Source organism: Trichogramma pretiosum, unplaced genomic scaffold (assembly GCF_000599845.2).
Source record: "Trichogramma pretiosum strain Unisexual culture from Peru unplaced genomic scaffold, Tpre_2.0 scaffold132, whole genome shotgun sequence".
NCBI lineage: Eukaryota > Metazoa > Arthropoda > Insecta > Hymenoptera > Trichogrammatidae > Trichogramma > Trichogramma pretiosum.
Genome location: NW_019640890.1, coordinates 70,644 through 92,616, shown reverse-complemented (window position 1 = coordinate 92,616; position 21,973 = coordinate 70,644). Strand labels below are relative to the sequence as shown.

At 33.6% G+C, this 21,973-nt stretch overlaps 3 protein-coding genes across 5 annotated transcripts in view; 2 read left to right on the top strand and 1 right to left on the bottom strand.

Moving 5' to 3' along the window:
- Positions 1 to 426: 426 nt before the first annotated feature.
- Positions 427 to 3,589, top strand: LOC106649582 (coronin-1A). The gene is made up of 5 exons (XM_014367042.1): positions 427 to 848; positions 1,122 to 1,603; positions 1,682 to 2,060; positions 2,147 to 2,383; positions 2,476 to 3,589. Exons 1-5 carry the CDS (start codon positions 651 to 653, stop codon positions 2,656 to 2,658), a joined length of 1,479 nt encoding a protein of 492 aa, XP_014222528.1. The 5' UTR covers positions 427 to 650; the 3' UTR covers positions 2,659 to 3,589.
- A 226-nt stretch (positions 3,590 to 3,815) lies between these two features.
- Positions 3,816 to 5,658, top strand: LOC106649614. The gene is made up of 7 exons (XM_014367088.1): positions 3,816 to 3,961; positions 4,075 to 4,415; positions 4,478 to 4,600; positions 4,678 to 4,733; positions 4,808 to 4,886; positions 4,952 to 5,080; positions 5,146 to 5,658. The coding sequence occupies exons 1-7, from the start codon at positions 3,871 to 3,873 to the stop codon at positions 5,347 to 5,349; spliced, it is 1,023 nt and encodes a 340-aa protein (XP_014222574.1). The 5' UTR covers positions 3,816 to 3,870; the 3' UTR covers positions 5,350 to 5,658.
- Positions 5,659 to 5,943: 285 nt separating this feature from the next.
- Positions 5,944 to 21,973, bottom strand: part of LOC106649640 (syntaxin-1A) — a 34,839-nt gene continuing 18,809 nt past the window's right edge. The window contains exons 8-9 of one of the 3 annotated variants that reach the window (XM_014367138.2): positions 13,456 to 13,550; positions 5,944 to 13,383 (exon numbers count right to left, since the gene is read on the bottom strand). In XM_014367138.2, the coding sequence (XP_014222624.1) occupies positions 13,470 to 13,550 (81 nt within the window). In that variant the 3' untranslated portion in view covers positions 5,944 to 13,383; positions 13,456 to 13,469. Of the gene's footprint in view, positions 13,384 to 13,455; positions 13,551 to 15,105; positions 17,387 to 17,413; positions 19,991 to 21,973 lie in introns of those variants that run through there. The other 2 variants (XM_014367140.2, XM_023457667.1) reach the window with 2 other exon arrangements.

The following is a 21,973-nucleotide window of genomic DNA, read 5'->3' as shown; positions in this document are numbered from 1 at the left end:
GGCGGCGACTATCCGTGCTTTCTCTTATATACCAAGAGAGGAGCGCGCAGATCTTCGTACTATCTCTACTACTACTACTACTGCTACTCTCGCCAAAGTCTCTCCTATCTCTGTCTCTTTCTCTATACACACTCGCGCGCGCGACGCCTAAATACGCGACGGCAGAACTAGGCCAAAACCGCAAAAGCCAGCAGTATACAACACAGTATATCTTTTTATCGGCAGTGAGCAGCAGCAGCAGCAGCAGCAGCAGCAGCAGTAGTCGCAGGGCCCACAGCTGAAACGACAACAACTACGGCAACGACGACGACTACGGGGTTGATCTGTGTCTGTGTCTGTGTTACTGTGTGCGTGTGTGCAGCAGCAGCAGTGGAGCAGCAGCAGCAGCCGCCGACACTCGAGGAACAACAACAACAACAACGACAGCAACGCATCGGCTCCGCATTTTACTTTTTATAATATAATTATAAAAAAAAGCTACGGATATATATATAACGTAAACACAGCGGGCAGGCACTGCAGACGTTTTTTATCATATATATATCCCAACATCGGAGGAGCGAAGACGACGACTACGACGACGACGACGAGGCAGAGAGTGCACGGATATAGATAAAATTTTTATATTTATTTTAAATTAAAAATTCGCAATGTCGTTTCGCGTGGTCAGAAGCAGCAAGTTCCGCCACGTCTACGGCACGCCGCTCAAGCGCGAGCAGTGCTACGACAACATCAGAGTGTCCAAGTCCTCCTGGGACTCGACTTTCTGCGCGGTTAACCCCAAGTTCCTTGCCATAATCGTCGAGTCGGCCGGAGGCGGTGCCTTCATAGTATTACCACACAATAAGGTGAGCGAGAGAGGCGCGCGCTTTTTTTCTTTTTTTTGGGCTTAGCTTTTTTCACTTTATTTTGTTTTCATCTCATCCCCCTCGTGCTAACCCCCTTCATCCCTCTTAGAGGTCAATAACGAATCTGCATTGAACTCTTTAATTGGTAACAAAAGCTTTTATTTTAATTTTCATGACTCATTGCCCAAGCTTGACTTACTTTCTTTTCTGTCTGGTTCTCTGCCATCTATTTTTGGAATTTAAAAACTCTTCTTCTTTGCTTGATCGTCTCAGGTTGGTCGAATACCAGCTGATCATCCTCTGGTGGGTGGCCACAAGGGACCGGTGCTCGATATAGCATGGTGTCCCCACAACGACAATGTCATTGCCTCGGGCTCCGAAGACTGCGTGGTGAAAGTTTGGCAAATACCCGATGGAGGAATATCCAGAACACTCACAGAGTCTGTGGTGGATCTGCAGCTCCACCAGCGCAGGGTGGGCCTGGTGCTGTGGCATCCAACGGCGCTCAATGTTCTGCTCACAGCCGGCTCGGACAATCTAGTTATTATATGGAACGTGGGTACTGCGGATGCCATGATAAAAATAGACTGCCATCCTGATGTTGTTTACTCGGCATGCTGGAACTGGGATGGTTCCAGACTAGTCACCACGTGCAAAGACAAAAAAATCAGAATTATTGAACCTAGGACAGGAAACGTTTTGGAAGAAGCTGTTGCTCACGAGGGAAGCAAAGCTACGAGAGCTATATTTTTGAGGTATGACACAATTCAATATCAAAAAATGTTCTTAATGTTGTGAAATAACTTTAATTTTTGTGTATTTAATTTATTTAGGGGTGGTCTCATCTTTACAACAGGATTCAGCAAAATGTCAGAGCGACAGTATTCTTTGCGAGCACCAGATATGCTTGCAGAACCTATAACCATGTTGGAGCTTGACACCAGTAATGGAGTCATGTTTCCTCTGTATGATCCTGACACAAACTTAGTTTATCTCTGCGGAAAAGGAGACTCAGTTATTCGCTATTTTGAAATAACTCCTGAACCTCCATTTGTTCATTATATTAATACTTTCCAAACACCTGATCCTCAAAGAGGAATTGGTATGATGCCTAAACGAGGATGTGATGTTAATAGTTGCGAAATCTCAAGATTTTATCGACTGAATAATTCTGGTTTTTGTCAAGTAGTTTCAATGACTGTGCCAAGAAAGGTATTGTATAAAATTTTATAAAAGACCATTCATTTCTAAATTTCATTAGAAACATAAATTAAATATTCACAAATACTTTTTTGCAGTCTGAACTTTTCCAAGAAGATTTGTATCCTGATACTCCAGGAGACACAGCAGCAATCACAGCGGAAGAATGGGAAGCCGGTCAGGACGCAGAGCCTATTTTTATTTCATTGAGAGATGGATATCAGCCCACTTCTTCCAAAAACGATCTTAAAGTTCAAAAGAAGACAAATATTTTAAGTAAAGCAAAAGTTGGTGCTAATTCAACGAGTGCAGGTCAAGCAGCATCAGGTCCTCCTGTAAGTGTCATTTATCGTCAATTTTCGCGTAAATCGCGAAACAATTTGATTTGTAAAATATTAGATAACTTATTTCAATATTTCATTTGCAGGATGACGTAATTAAAGAGTTTGCTGAAGAAATCAGAAAACTTAAAGCCATGATCGTGAAGCACGAGGGTCGCATCCGAGTTTTAGAGTCTGCCGTAGCCTTACAAATGAAAGAGCAAGACAGAAACGAGAAGTCTTCCTCGCCTGTCGATACTAAAGATTCACTAGCTTCCGATGAAGTCTGATCTTATCAAGTAAATATTGTAATAGGCGGTTATATTTTTATATCCTCTTTACACCACGGCAAAACAATTAAAATGTTAAATACATAAAAGTAGAACGTCCGTACTATATTTTGATAAATCGATAGTTGTGTATATACTAGGTAACTTAGCGTATAGGAGCGTGCTTCAAAATCATTTTCATTTAGTGTCTTATAATTAATACCTGTGTACATTGTGCGCGTCTATTTTTTTTTTGATCGTCCTCTTAATTTTCTTCTGTTTTTTATTTTTGTCGTTTATTTCAAATTCTTTTATCCGATTTGTCCTTTCTCATCTACTGCATATTCACATTTTTGTAATCTTATACATGAATTTACCATAAATAATAATAAATCGAATCACTCATCGTTACCTGTTAATAGGATATTTACGTTCATGTTAATTCATATTAGTGTTACAATGTTATTTTTTGAGATTTTCATGTACATGAGTGTGCTATAACTGCCTCAAAATTTCCGAGGTTCACATGAACTTTTTGCATAAGAACAGAAACTGAAGTGCCTTATAAGAAATTGTACAGAAAAAATCTTTTGTAAAATAACAAATCTAACAAGTGGTTGTTCTCTATACTGATTTATATAACTTGACTTTACAAGCCTGTTATTAATAAAAAAAAAAAAATTAACTGTTGTGAATTGTCATATAATATTTTTAAATTATAAATAAAATAAATTTAAGATTGTCAAATTGTAAGTTTTAAATGCGTTTTCTTGATTAAAAATTAATAACGAGTCTTTTTGATTCAACTGGTTGAAATATATGCATATTCAATATGTTTTAATATAACAATTCATGATGCATCAAAAATTTTCTTCCTTTTGTCTTTCGTTAGAAACAAATGGTTACAAAAAAAAAAATAATAAAGCGAATAAAAAATAACAACGAACAACGATTTTGATTCTTTTATTACGAGCCCAAATCATCATCTCTGTGAAATATACGCATTGAAATTTCTACCATATTTTAAGCCAAAAAAATAAGTAATGTGACAGTCAAGAATTCGATTGCTTGTTACACTGTACAGTATACGCACAGACGACAAACCTGCGGTTTTGCCTGCTCCGCTGCTCCTGTACCGATGCGAGTGGGCACAAGTGTGAGGTGAGATCTAGCGCCGAGCGGCTGATATGTTTGTGCTACATACGTCACCTGTAGCAGCTGTCATCAACAAAAATGTTCGGTTTTAACATTTTCGTCCTTATCGTGGGACTTGGAGCCATTTATTCAAATGTCAATGGTTATCCTGATAAGTACGAAGTTAAAGGTATGAGAAAAAATTTAAATACTTCGTATTATTTTTATATTTATTAAACTTTTTTGAAAATAAAAAATTTTTTGTTGAATATCTTCACATATCAGATAATTTTAATTTTTTAGATGAAAATACAAATATGAAAATTGATCTGATGGATGTATTGAAAAATCTCAATGAAAATCATGGAAAGCAGTTTAGTTCATCTAACTCTGATGATGATTGGACAGGACGTTGGATGCCTCAAAGGCCAGGAGAGTACACACCACCTCCCAAAGTGTTTCATAAATCTGAAAAGCCTGAAAAGAGCAGTGAGAACTGGGATGGTAAATGGTTACCTAGTAAACCTGGTGAATATCAAGCACCACCCAAAGTGTTTTCCAATAAAACTTCTAAAGTAGATGAAACTTCTGATAATACATATGTCCCCATGGGTGTGAAAAATCATATGTGCGATGATGGAAAGGTAATACTTTGATTGTTTAAGTCTTTCTTTATTATTCAATAACTTTTATGATGTACTTTTAGACAAATTTAACTGTTGACTGGGATCACTCTTCGACAAGTCATACATGTTATGGACAAAAAACAGTACCTGATTTTAAAGTAAAACCCAATTGGTATTGTGAAACAATTCCTAAATTTTATATGGTAAATAATTGCATTATCCTTGCATAAATTTATTTTTTGTATTGAACAATCCTAAATTATAAAAATTTTGTTTAAAGGCAGCTCATAAATGTATGACAGAAAGAATTGAATATGTAGATGACATTCCACTTTAGTAAGTATTGTTCTTTTCTATTTTTCAATTTCAATAGATAATTGAAAATATTTATATAAATATAATTGCTGCAGTGGAACTCATCGTCCTATATGGCCTGTTTATGGAGAATACAAGTACTTACCTGTGCAAAGATGGCTCCATAGCTTAGAGGTAAATAATCTAAAAATTTGAAATAATTTGATGTATTTTGTTAACGATTTGCAATTTATTTTTAGCATGGAGCAATAGTTATGTTGTATCACCCATGTGCTAATAAAATGGAAGTAGAAAAATTGAAAAAAATTGTGAAAGGCTGTCTTCGTAGACATATAATAACACCATACAATTTACTGGATGATGACAGAGTAAGTTGTATAAATATTTTTTTCCAATTTTCAATGCCATTTATACATGAATTTTTTTTATTCAGCCCTTAGCATTATTGAGTTGGGGATGTAGATTAACCATGTCACACGTAAATAAAAATATAGTAACACAATTTATAAGAGAAAGAGCTCTACATGCTCCTGAAAATCAAGTGTATGAAGATGGTGAATTTGAAGACCAATTACTGGAAAAAGCTAAAGTGATATCAACTCAGGAAGATACACAAATATGCGCTAATTTGATGTAATACTATTGACACAGCCATGATAGCCTTGATACTCACTATCAGTACTTAAACATATCTATGCTTGTATATATTTATTCATGTTATCAAACTGTGATTGTTATTTTATACCAAATCTAATTCTATTTAAGAAATTGTAAACTATCCATTTACTTTTTCTAATATTAACATATGTTATGCTTTAAGACAAAGAAGAGAATGTTGCAATGATGTACATAGCAAATTATTAATAAGGCAAATTACCTTGATATTAATAAGAAAGTGTGCATTGAAAAAAATATTAGATTTACTAATAATTGATCTGAAGATGAAGTATCTCATTTTTTCTACTTTTTATTTATAATATGAATAATTATTGTTCAAATGATTTAAAAGTGCAATATAGTTTAAAATAAAAATATTAGATTGAAAAATAAAAGCAGTTTATTCAGAAAATCTATACTGATCTTTGTTATTCTATATCCTAGAGTAGATAGAAAGGAAATATTTACGTAAAGAGAATTAAATTGCAAAATTTGACAAACTCAAAATAAAATAACAACTTTAGTCAACAATTCGAGGTAATTGAAGAAAATAATGAAATTTAATTTCATCATATTTTTCATTTTATTCGAGAGAAAATGTACATTAGTCACCCGACGAGAGTACGAGATATTAATATTCATAGGCAGAAAACACCGTTGATTTATTTAGATAAGTTCATCATTAAATACAGAATTCTTATAATTATCTTATGAACTTGTTTGCTATTTTTTGTCTCTATGAAATACCTACAATAAAAAGTATTCGTAAATTTTTTCACTTTTCTATTTACGGTACGCACTGTTTTTTTTTTTTTAATAATATTATACGCTTGTTCTCTTGCTTTAGTGATTTAATTAATAATTATATAGCTCATTAAATATAATCTCACTTTGTCGCATGAAATTCACTTGTGTGGGCTTTCTTATTTTTTTTTTACTTTTTTTTTCATAAAATTTTTGTATTAGTTAAAATTTTTTTTTCACTTTTTGCCTCGTCAATTGTTTTTTTTTCAAATTTTTTTCATTATTTATCTCTAAACACTTTTTTTCAATCTTATGATTTAGCTGAAAGTGGAATTGACACACATAAGGTATTATTAAAGTAGCTCGTCTCATTGCATTCGTGTCACACCGACCCATACATATTTTTTATTTTTTTTTTTTATTTTTGACATTTCAGTATGTTAAGCAATGTATACAATTTTTTTTTCAACAGACATTTGGTAAAATCGTATAATTGTGATAAGATTATTCGGCTATCATTCGAACTAAACGGACGCGTTTTGATAAGTCAAGTCAGCATACAAAAACTCGTAAAAAAAGTATTCACAGAAACATTCGGAAATGAAACATTTAACTTTTTAAGCCTTCAGTAAGAGTCATTCAGATTCATTAAATTAAACTTTTTTTCAAGGAAAGTATATTACAACATTAAATTAGGTGAACAATCAACAGTGAAATGCAGCTTCAATGCACATACAAATGTCAAGTTCAAAATAAAATATCGACAAAGTAACCAGTGGATACAGCGTACACATACATTATTGGAATTTTTTTCTATCTCGATTTATTTCCATTTCATTTTATTTTTTTTTGTGTATTTTTCGTTTCATAATATCCCTCCCTGCATTTACGAGCGGTCCGTGAATTTTCATATATCGAGTTCGTATATTATTATCTACAAAAATGCAGATGAGTTCAGCTTTTGTTTTTGTTTGTTTATTTTTTTTTTATCGAAGCAATTACTATCCAAGTAGATGGACATAACAATAGAAGTTTATTAGTCGCGTGCTCGCTCGAGTGCACACAGTGTGTGAGGCAACATTTATATTAAATGTTCATGATCTCTTTTGTTTTCTTTTTTCTTTTTTTTTTCTAGTTTTAATTATCGGTGTGAAAAATTTGCTTGGTTTTGTTTTTTTTTTGTGCCGAGGTTCGAACTCTACGCGCACTAATGTTTTTTTTTAAGTCTTTGGCATTAAAGAATCGAGAAGAAATCCTTGCGCTTTTGCAAGCATAGATCCATACGTTATACAAATCATTCGGTTTTATCGAATACGCAAAAAATGTTTCCTTTTTTTTCTAAACTCTTGCAACTATATTCTCAAATACATTTACATTGATAATAATACTTTGCTTTTAATATTAACCACTGTGAAAGCTAATCTAGTCCGTTGAAATGTAAATAAACGTTATACTTTTTCGCCATTCGTTACCTATTATAGATGTCATTTTTTTTATACTTGCACGTGATAACTCATGAAATTCTCGGTTTTGATAATTAACTTTCAGTGATTGTATGAAATTTGTTTTCTCCTTTAAAAAAAAAAAATAATTACGCGCGCGCGATAACAGCACAAACGCAACTGATTTATATTTTGGGTAGGAAGACAGAAAACGCCGAAGAGACCATTATTATTCACAAACATTTCCGAATGGAATTTTATATCGGTTGTAAACGGGAAAAGAGAGAGATAGAGAGAGAGAAAGATAGAGAAATAAAGAGAACAATGCCGAAATTTTCGATCGCAGCACTCGCTGAGCATCGCAGTTGCTTATTTACGCCTTATTACGCTATAAATGTATTTAATCATTATCGAGCTCGTCACTCGCGCATTTTGAGATCATGCTGAGGTTTTATTATTTTTTTTATAACAATAGTTCATACTTTGATAAATTTACGCATTACACTCCTTATTTCTTAAAATGGCCTTAAAACTTTGAATCGATGAAAAAAATGTGTTTTTTTATTTTTTAATTATATATACTACATTAGACGTTTATTATGCAGTGTTTATAAGTCAGGGCAGGTGCGCGTGATTAAATTTCATAAAAAGCTATTCCCTACCTCGATTTTTTTTTGTTTGTTTATAATCAATCAACTTTTGTTGTTGTTGTTGTTGTTGTCGTCACTATAATTAGCTTATTAAATATTAATAGTCGCTGTTGTTCCATCTGTTATTTATCGTGTTTTTTTAGGCCAAACTCTTGCTGATACAAGTCGATTGTGCTCCGATTTTTGTTAGCATTAATATCAATATTATTGAATTATTCTCTGGATTTTTTTTTTCATCGTAATTACCACTAATTAACACAAAGATTTGAAAAATTTTTCCCACCCTCTCATCTAAAATATAAGACAATGTATAATGGCTAATAATGGTTTCTTAAAATTTTTTGTTGCCGTAGTTCACTTCTTAATTAATTGCTATCCTAATCAATTTAAGAAATTGTCTTATTTTCAATATACAACCAGCCGCCCCCTCTCATGTATACACAATACATTTACTCTTAATCCTGTCACGCGCGCTCAATTCCTAAGTAACAAGGATCACTATAAGATCGCCTATGCGTTACTGTTTACGTAACAATAATTAATTGCCGTAATTAATTACTTTGAAACACGTTTGTTTTAGTCGGTAATTATATGCACTATGCGATATCGGCATTTAAATCTTTAGCTGTTTAAAGAGGCGTTTTAATAATAGGACACGTTCAAAATTTGTACAAACTCGTGGACAGAGAGATATATTTTTTTTTTTTAATAATCGTGTATTTATAAACTAGATTGAGTTCTTTCTTTCTCTCTCTTTATTTGCTTGGTTTTTTTAGTCGTTTTGTATTTCGTCTTATTGATTTGTTTGTTTCGGATTATTTTCTTTTTTTTTTTTTTACTTAAATAAACCATTCTTTGTCCGTTCGCCCGCTTCTTTCCTTTCGAAACGTCTCACTGAATATTCGTCCGAGAGAGTATGGTTTATTTATTATTTAGGTACCTTTCATTCAAACGTTTGTTTTTCGAAATTCAGTGCAGTGTGTGTGTCTCGAGTCCAATTTTACAGTACGTAAGATCTCGAAATGAAACATGCACAAACTCGTAACTCGAGTATATCGTGCTTCGCTTTTGTTTTCCGGTCGACGTCGGGGTATCAACGTCAAGTCGCAATTTTCTTTAGTTTTATTAGCGATGAATTATAAATATTTATCTTATAATGGGTTCTTGTGTGCGCGAAGTGTGGCTTGAATTTGAAAAAATTCTTTGAAAATGTACGATCGAATAATAGAAATTCGTACTTATTTTTTTTTAATATACTGCGAACTAGCTAATGCAAATATATCAATGTACGGTGTAATATGTTAGTATTATTAAACGGTAAATCTTGATTTATAATACATTTCAGGCGCGCCACAAGCAAGTCGATCACAGTTCCTTAAAAGTTTTATTTTTAAGTTTTTTTTTCTCTGTTAACTATATAACGCCCGTTATTTACTCGGCAATTATTATTATTCATTATTAATATTAACCGTAGTAATATTAGTCGTATTAATCGTCGTGAGCTGAGCGTATCTATCGAAAGATACCTTTGCGAGAATACACTCGTACATCACGAAGTAAGGGGCGTTTATTTTTTTCGCTTTTTCGCTCAACTTTTTTTCTCTCATTTATTACTCGTAATTTTTCTGTACCGTCAATATTAATTATCAATCGAGCGACCATTTTTTTTTTATTGACTGTACGTTTTCTCCAGCGTTTATTTTCTAATATTAATTACTTACATTATGGACTAGAATCTCGCGGTGAATCTCGCGAAATGTTTAAACGTAACAATTCAAATTTAACTTTTTTCTTCGAATGATTTTTTTTTTCAACTTCAATCACATTTAATGCATAGACTTGGAAAAAACTTTTTTTTTCTTTAATTCCTTAAAAATCAGCAATTATCACTCGAGTATTTCTTTTTATACCTTTGTATTATCTGTTAGTGTCGTTTGTAGATAACAGTGCTAATAATTAAATGTGACCTTTTTAATACTTATGCAGTGGTTGGCGAATGGTGTAAGTCTAATGTATCGAAGACACGGGTTTGTAAAAATTTTTAATATTGAAAAGCTTCGGCAATAATACGCTTCGACATGCAATCAATATTTTTTTATACGAGTTGCAAAACCATATCTTCCTTCTTTTTTCAAATTGTCGTTGCAATTATTAAGTACGCGATATTCTTATGACACTATCATTACGATTAATGAAAATTTTGCGTCGAGTTTTTTGATTAAATGGCAGATTACGTTTAGCATTCACTAATTATGTTTATATACATAAGTAAATCCAAAAAACTTTCAACTATTCAGAGTCACGATGAGATCTATCTTATTATCAATCCAATTAAAGACTTTACATACATTTTTTCATTAAAACATTTAGTTAAATATTTATAGCTCTGACTTATAAAATATATCAATGATAATAAATTTTAATGACAGTAATAACTATAGATATTCTATTGAAAACTCATTAGCGATAGCTGTAAATTACAATTTCTAAAATTTACACTTTTAAAAAAACTTCATAGTACAATGATGTAACTGATTTATCATTATAAATATATATTTTTACACTTAAACGACTAAAGATCATAAGTCATTGATATCTAAAATGAAATCTTTGAACTACTGTGAAAATTATGATAGCAGGTAAAATCAATACTTTGTCAATTTTTCGGTTAATCTGTTCGAGAATATATTTATATTCTTACTCATCGTTTACGCACGCTTAAATTCGCCTAAATCGAATGGACGAGATTGAAAAAGTCTGAATTACTTATTTTCACATGCTTCGAACTTCAAAAGTAATATTACAATTTTAAAGCTATAGTTATATAGCTACAGGAATGAAATACAGTAAGAACTACGTAAAAAATATATATATTGTTAAAAAGTCATGGATTTCCTCATGTATAAAAGTACATGAAAGTGTGTCTATTTCAAATTGACAATAAATGAACAATTGAAACTGTTAATCACAATAATGTAAGCCTGCTATGGAAACATATGTAAAATAATTTACATGACCACTTGATTAATATTTTTCATTTTAGATAAAACAATTTTGACGAAGAATTTTTATTTTTATCTCTTTTGCCAAGTTGGAAGATGGCACGAAATCCCGTGCCTTCGTTCACATTTTTCATATCTTTGTTCATTACTTCCATGTTATACTGTTATTTCAAATATCATTACGAGTCATGATATCCGGATACTTCGTATTTTATTTAAAAATTTTTAATTATTCGTGATACAATACTGTTATGCATTTAATTATTTCTGTCGGTTACAATAACGAACGATAATGATATTTTATGGTAAAAATTATAATGATCATAATGTCGATGATAATTAGTATAGCTAGCTAGAATTAAAGTTACATTTTTTGTACAATTTTTGGGGCATCAAATTCGCACAATCATCGCTCCGATCGATTGATATGAATGAGCGAGTTATTACAATTCGTGCCCTACTTTGCTCTTCTAATTTATAATTCATTGATTTTTTCTTTAAATTTCTGTGAGAACAGCTAGAATCATAAGTACAAACCTCGACAACGTAGTTATACATGTACATTAGTATTTATAATAAAATTTCCAACAAAAAGCCTCTTTGCTTTTTTATAACATTTTGTCGCAATTAACGTTTACTATATTTGCATCTCGATCTATTATAATGATATATCATAGATAAAAATCGTTTTTTTTTCGGAACCGTTCAATCGTTTCCCACATTTTGCGGAAGTTCAAGCAACGATTTCCGTATAACTCGCAATTAATCGTATTGATATATATTTATATATTTTTTTTAATAGCAATTAATGAGCAATAAAATTTTCATTCAATATATTATACATATAATATTTATAATTCATGAATATAACTCTCTCGGGCTCGATCGTCCGACTTGTGTGTATGTGTGTGAAGGTATGCATGTAATATATTATATAACATGCGAACGATTCCCTAAAATGTTTAATATTTTAAAGACTGAATTGTTGCATCATTGCGTTCATTTATCAATGCTTCTTTTTGTTTTTTTTTTCATATGTAATACGTTAGTATGTCCAAAAAACGTGATTGATTCATTTCGTTCGCTTCCTCGTTCGCTCACACCTATTATGAATTTACGACGAAGGGATATAATTTTTTTTTTTTTTGTTTATTTTTCCTAAAACTCCGTTACGAGTTAATCATTACTTATTGCTGCGGCAGAAACGCTTTCTATATCGCTTCTTCGTTTTCCTCGACCGATCACCGAGTATAATATAATTTCAATTGCACGGACCATTGTCTAATGTAATATGTATAATTGCATTACATATAAGCTATGTATTATTACACGCTACAGGCATAACGACGCGTTCGATAAAACATTTTCAATCGATATATTTGATATAAGAAGATTTTTGCTGACTCGAACGTGTTCATGTTTTTTACTTTATATATATATTTTTTTATTTTGTTCTCGTGTGTATATGTGCGTTTGTGTGTCGTGGTGTTTTTTTTTGTATATTACGCGCATCGGCGCGTGTACGTGTTTCGTCATTTCTTCCTCTTCTTCTTATTTTTTGCTTTTTTTTTTTTCGTGAATTTCAAAGAGATTTCAAAGAGTTTTTATATGGTGTGTACAATTGCTACGAGTTGTTATTTTTTTTTTCTTTAAATCTGAGATGAGCAGCGCTGGTGGCGTACAAAGTCAAATTATCAATTTTATCGAGGTTTTTTCTCGCACTTTCTCGTATTTATCGTATAGACAGTTGTAAACTATAATGTGAAAGCACTAGTAGTTATACAAGTAGCCTCGTCAGCGGTGACGAACGGGCGCGCGCGCGCGTGTGTGTGGGTGCCTTGAGTTTGCCTTTTTTCTACGTCGTCCAAAACTTCTCGGAAATTACAGCGTCTCCGTGGAATTGATCGACCCTTGGGGAGAGAGTAGAGGAGGAGGAGACGACCCTTTTTTTCCCCACGAGTCGTATATTTATTCTGCGGGGTTTTTTCTCTCTTCCGCGGTGTGTGTGTGTGCCTGTCATTCGTTAGGGCTCAAGGCGATATGCGTTAAAGTTTCTTTTTTTTTTGGGGCTGCTCTCCTCCAAGGTTGAATGTAAATGCACGGGATGACACTCCAGACTGGGTCTTCGATGAGAAAAAGCGAGCTCGATCTACCTCGATAACGTCGTTGAACTTTTCTGTAATTCAATCAAGTCGTTTTAATTTTTTTTTCTCTCTAAAAAAAAATTTACATATTTATAAATGATTACCTGTACCGAGTGATTCACAGGCCGAAGTAGCTACCAATAGTAGTCGCAAGGATAATGGCGAGAATGGCCAAGCAGATCATGATCATGATTTTCTTCTATACTCCGCAACGACGAGTTTTCCATGAGGTAGGCAATGCGAAACATCAGAAAAACAATCATTAGTAAACACGAGCAACAACGGCATGGAATAATTGATCAATTCCCACGCATATGTATGAACATAATACACTATGCATCCAATAACGCATGTGCACATTTATGTATATAAATATAATATACGTTTGTATGAGGTAGACATTTAACATTTATGTTGGGTATAATGGTATGTACATGTTTAATATACGTTTGGTTTATTTACTCGCTCCCACCTATACATATATCGCAATTATCGATTCGGGCGGTGCGGGGATCAGTGTCGTATCGTTTTCCTCTTGTGATTACAGAGCGAACCTATGTATATCCTATACATTCATATATATATGAAAATAATTCTGCAAATTTTCTGTCCAGTACTGCTAGCGAAATTCTCGTCGTTTATGTACCCTAATCGATAATCCGGTAATCGACGAGATTTTTGCGTTCTCAACGTGTGCGTCGACTCACTCTCTATTGTGCGACGATGATGCTTTTGTGTGTGTGTAAAAGATACACTGAAAAAAAAAAAGATACCTGCCTCGAATTCTGATGATGTGTACACAACACGCATTGCGACTTTTGTTCTTTAACTACTAAAAATGCCCTCGATGCGCCGCTGATCGATCTACATTTGGCTTTACATGACAACCGTAAAATATTTGTATGCGTGTATACGATGCAAAAATCATATACGAGATATATAGTTGAATGAGGTACTTAATTGGATTGACGAATTGAATGCCACATTCAGCTCCATGTGGATTTTACCACCCCTCGACAGTACCATTCATGTCGCACATAAAATGACTGATTGTATCGATAATTTGAGGTAAATAATCTAATTTTGAACTTTTATAACGACGTTCTTTATGCGTTACATTCAATTGCAAATTCTATAGCTAATGTATGCAGTCGGTTTCTTTTTTAGCACTACTATGGTGTATGTGATATGTATACTTATGACGGTATTACATTGAAGGTATCTCGTCTAGTTATTTTAATGTCAAAATTTGCACAGAGAAAAGCATTGTGTATGTAAAGTTCAATATAAAGTCAAGTTTCTAACTGAACAATGAAACTTCAAATATGTACATTTTGTATCCATCATTATTAAAATATCATGCACAATGATGAGATTCACAAGATAACGTTGTAAGAAAATAATTTAAAACCTGCTCGGATTTCCTTCCACGTCTTGTCACTGATCAAAAAGAAAAAATCTATCTATAGATAGACCGTAAAAGAAGGCGAAAGGAAATTCACTCTCGGTCCGTGTGGAGCTCGACAGGTTCCTAAATTTTTAGTGACAAGACGTCAATAAGAATTTGCCGAGCGAGATTTCAAATGATTTGAAAAGTAGTAATCAATCTAATAGTGGTATAAGGTATATATATGCTCGGTACAATAAGTGAAGGAGAAAAAAAAGTGAAATCATGTCCTATGTGTAAAGCTTCGAAAATAATACAAAATTATAATACAATTTACAAATGAAAAAAAGATTTATTCGTCAGTATCTTGGCATTAAATAACAAAAAAGAAACTTAAATCAGAGGCTTATATCAAAGTAATTTTTTTTTTGTTTGATACCGGGGTAAGAGAAAATTGTTTGTTCGTTGTTACATGCATTTTTTGTAAATATATAATATCTGGGTGTCGGTCATTCAAGCGAAGCTTTAAAGTCACATCAATGCAACGCCTTTGGAAATTGATATCAAATTATATATAATATATTCCTCCTAGCACAGTGTCTAAAGTTTAGTCTCTACTTATGCTCAGGAAGGTAAAAACATTTATACGTACATATAAACAAAATCAGTACACGTTACCATTCACACGCTATATGAACAACAGTTAAGAGAAAATAATACATCAGTAGTAGTAGTAATAGTAGTAGTAGTAATAGTAGTAGTACGCCGGAGAAGTGTTTTTTTATGTATAGATTACATATAATAAAAATGTGTGGTTTTTGTATTTTGCAGTGAAATGCAACAACGAGAGCTAGATACATATTATACATAATATTAGTAGGTATATGGTATAATAATTAACATCGATGAGTAACACACGAGCCATTTACATCAAGTCACGCAATTGCTCTCAATTACTTACTTTGCAGCTGATTCGAAATGACATGACGAGGCTCTTTAAGATGATGATAACTCCGAAGAATGTTACATACACGTGCGCATACAACTTTCTTTCTTTTCTGTTCTTTCTTCCCCGACGTTGTCGAGACACGCACTCAATGAATCTTGCGAACGAAACGAGTCCTCTCCAAATACTTTTTTTGCCTAGCTATATATATATTTATTCGATTTCATTCGTCGCACTGTATAGCTTGAAATACCATACGCTCCCGAACAAATGAAAATGAGAGTATGTGTGTAGGTGGGTTACTTGGTTGGTGGCGGCGGCGACGGCTCGTATTTAAGGCGAAACAAGCCTGCAACGACCGAAAGCTTTTTCCGAAGCTCCGTCTTGTCGCACTTTTGTTTTTTATTTTTTGTTTCATTTCATTCTGTGATGTAGCAGCGCGCGCAAAAATCGTCGTCTCACTCTCTCTCTTATATTTCGCATCTAAATCTTTGTACAAAGATTACATATAAACAAAACTTTTCTTCTTTTTTTTCTCAATAATATCATACATCCATTCGTTAAAGAATTAAAATAAATCTGAATATTACAAAGTTTGAACAAGGATGCGCCGATAACAAGTATGCTTTATATATGCGTCGTTTTTTTCAAAAATTTGTTATCGAGTAAAACTAGCACGATTTACAATAATTTTAATAATACATTGAAAATTTTCGCAAGAATTTATCGTGCTATCTTAATCGATTATAAACGCCGTAATATACGCATTGATATACAGACAAAAGTGAGCGGAAGGCAGTGTCGACGTACTCTTTAGTTTATATCTGTATATAATAATATATATATCACGATTCTTAGCTCGGATATATTGTGTAATTTACTAACTATTTCGAAGCACAAATTATCGCCTCATCTTCGCAGAGAGAGAGAGAGATCCGCGAGAGTTTACGAGAGTACACGTGATCGCTCAAGTGGGAATATAGTCTATACTGTGTAAATTACAACTACATATATATATATCTATACGCAGATGGATTATATGCAATCGTTCAACTTGCTTACACATTGCCTTACACAACGAATAATAAACTTAAAGGGTACGAATTATATATTACGAGCGAGCGATAAAACTAAAAACGCGCAAAATTAATGGTTCACTTTTAAGAGCACGACGAGAGGGCGCGTTATAACAATTAGAAACTTAATAGTATTTATTGCGCGCGAATAGTACGAATGACTTTTGACAATTAGAAATATGTAATGTTATTTTAAGAGAGACACAGAGAGTTCAAGAGATTATAGAACGAGCGACAAGTTCGAAGGCGAGAGGCGCGCGCGCGCGACATTGAAAAGACATTGAGGAAATTCGGTAAAAAAATGCACACACAATTGCGCCTCGAACTTGTACGAATTTCGCGCGCGCGAACTTGATCGACGCTCTTTTATATAGTTTACATAGTTACAAATTGGTTCATATTTTATACATAATAAACTTTTCGTACTTATCCATACGTATTACAATTAAAAACGAACGAATTAAAATTAGAAGCGTAAGACAAAGTGGTCTCTCTCTCCTTCAACGCTCACGAAAGTTTTCTCTCGCTCGATTGCGTGCGTGTGTCTTTTATGTCAGAGTCGATGCCAGTACGGCAATTAAAATGATGACTAAAATCGTAACGCAGATTATGATGAAAATCATTTTCTGTAAAAACAAAAACATAAGATAATTTGTAGTAAAAAACGCGCTATTTTTTTTTATTTTATTTTGCAGTATGATAAAAGACACCAAAATAATAATGTAATTAATCACATACAGCCGCGGGTTAAAGAAGCCGTCATTCTCGTGCGCCTCCCAATGACGTTCGAGAGAGAGATTATTGATTATTTGATTAAAGAGCACAAGATGAAGCATTAATTTTTACATGACAATTTTGTTAGTCGGCGGCAGTTCGGCCAGCCCCAGCACCAGCAGCAGCGGAATTGATTAGTTTTCCAGTGAAACATCGTATAGCAAACACATATAATGAACGATGATGAAATGATTATAGATATATAATTATACTTTCGTCGCTCACTTTTCCGGTGTTAACTTTGCACACACACACACATACACACACACACATGCTTGTTAGTTGTTTGGCAGCGCCAGGACACGAATGAATAATTGTGCGACTCTCGTGCATAGGTCGCTCAATTTTTCACGCGCGCTGAAACACTTTTCCCATTAATTTCGCGAAAATAAACAAGTCAACACTCGGAGCGGATTGTATATAAGCGTAAACGATTCTCTCTCTCTTTTTTTTCTTCTTTTGCTTCCTTTCTTTCTTTTTTTTTTTTTTTTTTGTCAGTCACACACGCGCGCGCGCGCAATTGACAAGTGCACACACACAGACAACATCGAGATGTAGTAGCCACACGTAAAAGTTGAATTTTTGGAAAAATTTATCGCAATGATATTTTGCACACATAAAAACTTGCATTCGTACGCAAGCTTTTTTCCGCCACACACAGACGCACGTATTATATTATGTATCATAGAAATAAGCCATTTAAGTATAGTGTAACAAATTCGTTGTGTGAGTGTACTATGGTTTCAATGAAAATTCATTAAAGAGCTCGTGAATAGTAAAATAATGTCAAGATTGTGTTTTTTTTTCTTTTCAAACGCTTCAATCAGTGTATATGCACGGATTCAACTGAACTGTGTGTTGTATCTTTTAGTGAGGAACGAATTTTCGAGGCCACATTGACGCATAAAACACATTTTTACAGAGCAAACATTCCGCGAATGACGAGAGAGAGAGAGAGAAAGCTCGAGGATAGAGAAAGACGGTAAAAAGCTAAAAATAGATCGAGAACCCACGATTACTTTTTTTTTTATTTTCCCCTCTTCATTTGTCTTTATTAGATTTGCAGATAAAAGTACGATCGAAAAGCCACGTTGATTCAAAATTAAAGAAACGGTCGTCTCGAAGGCACATTCCGATATGATCTCGGCCGAACGATCTACTTGTGTTTGTGTGTGTCGTTTGGTTTTTTACAATTCTACAACATTTAATCGATGCCGATGCATAATGCATCGTGCCAGCTGCTAGATTTTTTTTTTTTTTTATCAACCCACTACTACAAAGATGTATATTTGAAAAAATCATGTTTTATGCGCAACGTGTGCTGTCTCGCTCTCTCTTTCACGAAAGAGGATCGAGCGTACCTCCTTGCTTAACCAGCCGTAATACTCAATCTCGGGGAAAAAAAAACTCAAAATGCGATAAACTTGTGGTTTTAGGAATTTTCGCGCGTCAAAAATTATTAAAATTTGTTCGTGTATGTGTGTTTCAATCGTGTGTTGTTCTCTATATCGCAGTCTGAAAACGTCATTTATCGTATTTACAAATCTGTATAATATATATATTTTTTCTATTCGAATCGAATTTGAAAAAGGGTTACTTATTTTTTCACCCCCCAGACGATACAATTAATATTGAACGAACGTATATATGTATATATCTATGTATATGTAACACATTATTCCACGTCGCTCCGGTTCGTTACATCGTTCGTGTCGACGAACACTTTCGTTACTCTCATTCTGTCGGTTTTGGGCTCGGGTCAGACTAGCCTTTTTATTGTCCATTCGTCGATTAGTATTAAATTTCTGTTTGCTTAATGGAATAGTTCGTGTGCTGCTACTTCTTTACTTTTTATTTTTTATTTTATTTCATTTTATTTTTTTTCATCGCACTTCGTTCGCTTTTCATGATCATGAAGCAGTAATGTACAATCGTTTATATACCGATGAGATTGATATAACTCCATTTAAAATGCGCATCTCGTATTTGGTTATGCTCGAGTACTATTACTGTCGCAATCGCCGCGACACAGACACGATTGCCATACGTTATACGAGAGGTAAATTATCATTAATATTATTATTAATTTTTACATAATGCAGTTAAGTTTAATTGAATTTATTATTTGGTTTAAGCAATGTTGTATCACCTTAACGCGTCCTTTGCATACACACTCACACATACACGCGCACACTTTTTTGTCCTCTCAACACGACTTGACATTTATTATCTTCGAATGTGAACTTTTTTAGCCTATCCGATAAAGTTTGTTTTATTTTTTTTTTGAAACACATTTTTATTACTATCTATCAGCTTTCATCTACTACTTGTCAGAGATCCTTTTTAATTTCTCTGGTATGCACTACTGACGTTTAAAATATCGGAAGGAACGCTCCAAGTATGGAGATTAATATGACGAGCGATATGGCGACGCAGATCATAATAAAGATCATTTTCTGTGGACAAAAAGAAGATGAAAAAAGGGATGGTTGATTGATGATGCTGATTTTTCGGGGTCGTTCATTTTCCTCTTACGGATAATTCCGAAAACAAAGTCATTGTATACTCGGGATAAGGTGATTTGTGAAATTTATGATAAAAAATACGTGACTTTTTTCCCACGCGGTTACTGATTAACTAAAATAATTCTGTACCTTTGATCAAATTTGAAAAATAACCTTAGTAGGGATGAACATTCAAAAACTAAGAAAAACTAGAGCAAATTGTTAATAAATAAAAAACAAATTTTTCATCTTTAACGACAACATTGACGTTGGTAACATAATACATTAGAAATTCTGACAAATGTATGGAAATAAAACTAGCTAAGTGAATAATTAAAATTTCCAGTATAAGACTTTCCAAGTATCATGAAACTTTAAGTCTTCTTATCTCGAGCAATTAAAGATGGATATGACATGAAATTCATACTTTCAATGTTCACAATAATACGAGAGTTAATTGAATAAACTAAGATAAATTTCAAAAAACTACTACAAAATATGCAAAAACTAAATCGAGCGTATAATACAGCAATATAAAACTTACTCAATTTACTCAACTACGAGACTACGGGGAAAATAAAACAGAAGTCTACAGTGTAGGACAAATCCGAAAATATTGTAATTCTCGCGAAGCCTTTTTTTTGCTCAGTAGCTTATACACAGCTTTACAATGTAAAGTACGGAATCGTTGAAATTGGTCAGTCGCGAATCGAACATTCTATAATAAGCTTTGATCGAGCATTGGAATACTAATTTAGCACATATTACGATGATACGCGCGTTACATACTATAACGAAGTACTGATACATACTGCATCGAAATTTACGGAACAAATTGCGAGAATGTGTGTTTAAAAATTCCTTACTTTTTCGTTTACGTGAATCTATATTCGTCCTGCGAGTGCGCATATCTCGCCGAGATTCTACGGCTCGCTCCGTCGGCGCCAGTTAAACAATCCGAACATCGAGTGCTGTTTTTGCCGTATCGATTGGAAAAGCGAGAGAGAGATAGTTCAAAAGAGCGAGCGAAATAGAAAGACAAAATCTATTTTTGTTAAATGCAACAGATGTGGGTGGAAGACATATTTTTTTTTCTTATCGAACTTCATCGTATGATATAAACATTAAAATAATTTTTATTCTAATAACTATCTTAACGAATGCGTTACCAAAAAAAAAAGGAAAAAGAAAAGAAATGAAAAGAAGGTCGAAAAGGAGATACTCTTTCGACGTCCTCTGGCTGCCTCCGGGTTATCAACAACAAAAAAAAAACCAGAAACGAAAAATCTTCTAAAATATTAAAGGCAGAGCCGAGAACGCAGTGACAATTAAAAACAAACAGAAAACGGCGCTTTTGCAGCTTTGCAGAGCCCTTGTGCGCCACTACTACTATAGCCTCTATACTGCTATACACGTATCTGTTGCTGCACGCGTCACGCCGCGCTATCTCGCGCGTGGCATCGACGAACCCATCGCGGGGGCGACTCTGCGCGATTATCGTCATCAGATAAAACTGTGCTATGCACAATTACGAAAGAAGCTCGCCTCTGCCTCTTCCTCCTTCGTTACGTACGTTATAATGTTTGCATATATACTCGCGCGTTTTCTATTCCTAATATTCTCATTTAGCTTAACGCGCTCGTTACTCGCGTCGCGCTGTAAGCAACGCGAATTTCATGTTGATAATTTTGCAGATTTATGGAGAAACTTTAGAACGACGAAAGACCGTATAAAAACTAGTTTCTACGTTTTCGTAATAAATATTAAGAAAAAATCTAAGGTTCGTCATTCATTTTTTACGTATCAATGCATGCCAAGTGAAAAATAATCAATTACAACAAAACTCATGCAGAAAATTTTCCAAAAAATAACAATTAAAAAATGTTTAATCGAACTGATGAAAATTACACGATAGCATCGATCAGTTGTTATTGT

Bases quoted from the DNA above. Each gene is read 5' to 3' on its own strand.
- LOC106649614 (XM_014367088.1), top strand. From the start codon at position 3,871: ATGTTCGGTTTTAACATTTTCGTCCTTATCGTGGGACTTGGAGCCATT. The intron at 3,962-4,074 runs GTATGAGAAAAA...TTAATTTTTTAG, and splicing joins TGATAAGTACGAAGTTAAAG to ATGAAAATACAAATATGAAA. The intron at 4,601-4,677 runs GTAAATAATTGC...TTTTGTTTAAAG, and splicing joins CAATTCCTAAATTTTATATG to GCAGCTCATAAATGTATGAC.
- LOC106649582 (XM_014367042.1), top strand. From the start codon at position 651: ATGTCGTTTCGCGTGGTCAGAAGCAGCAAGTTCCGCCACGTCTACGGC. The intron at 1,604-1,681 runs GTATGACACAAT...TAATTTATTTAG, and splicing joins ACGAGAGCTATATTTTTGAG to GGGTGGTCTCATCTTTACAA. The intron at 2,384-2,475 runs GTAAGTGTCATT...TTTCATTTGCAG, and splicing joins AAGCAGCATCAGGTCCTCCT to GATGACGTAATTAAAGAGTT.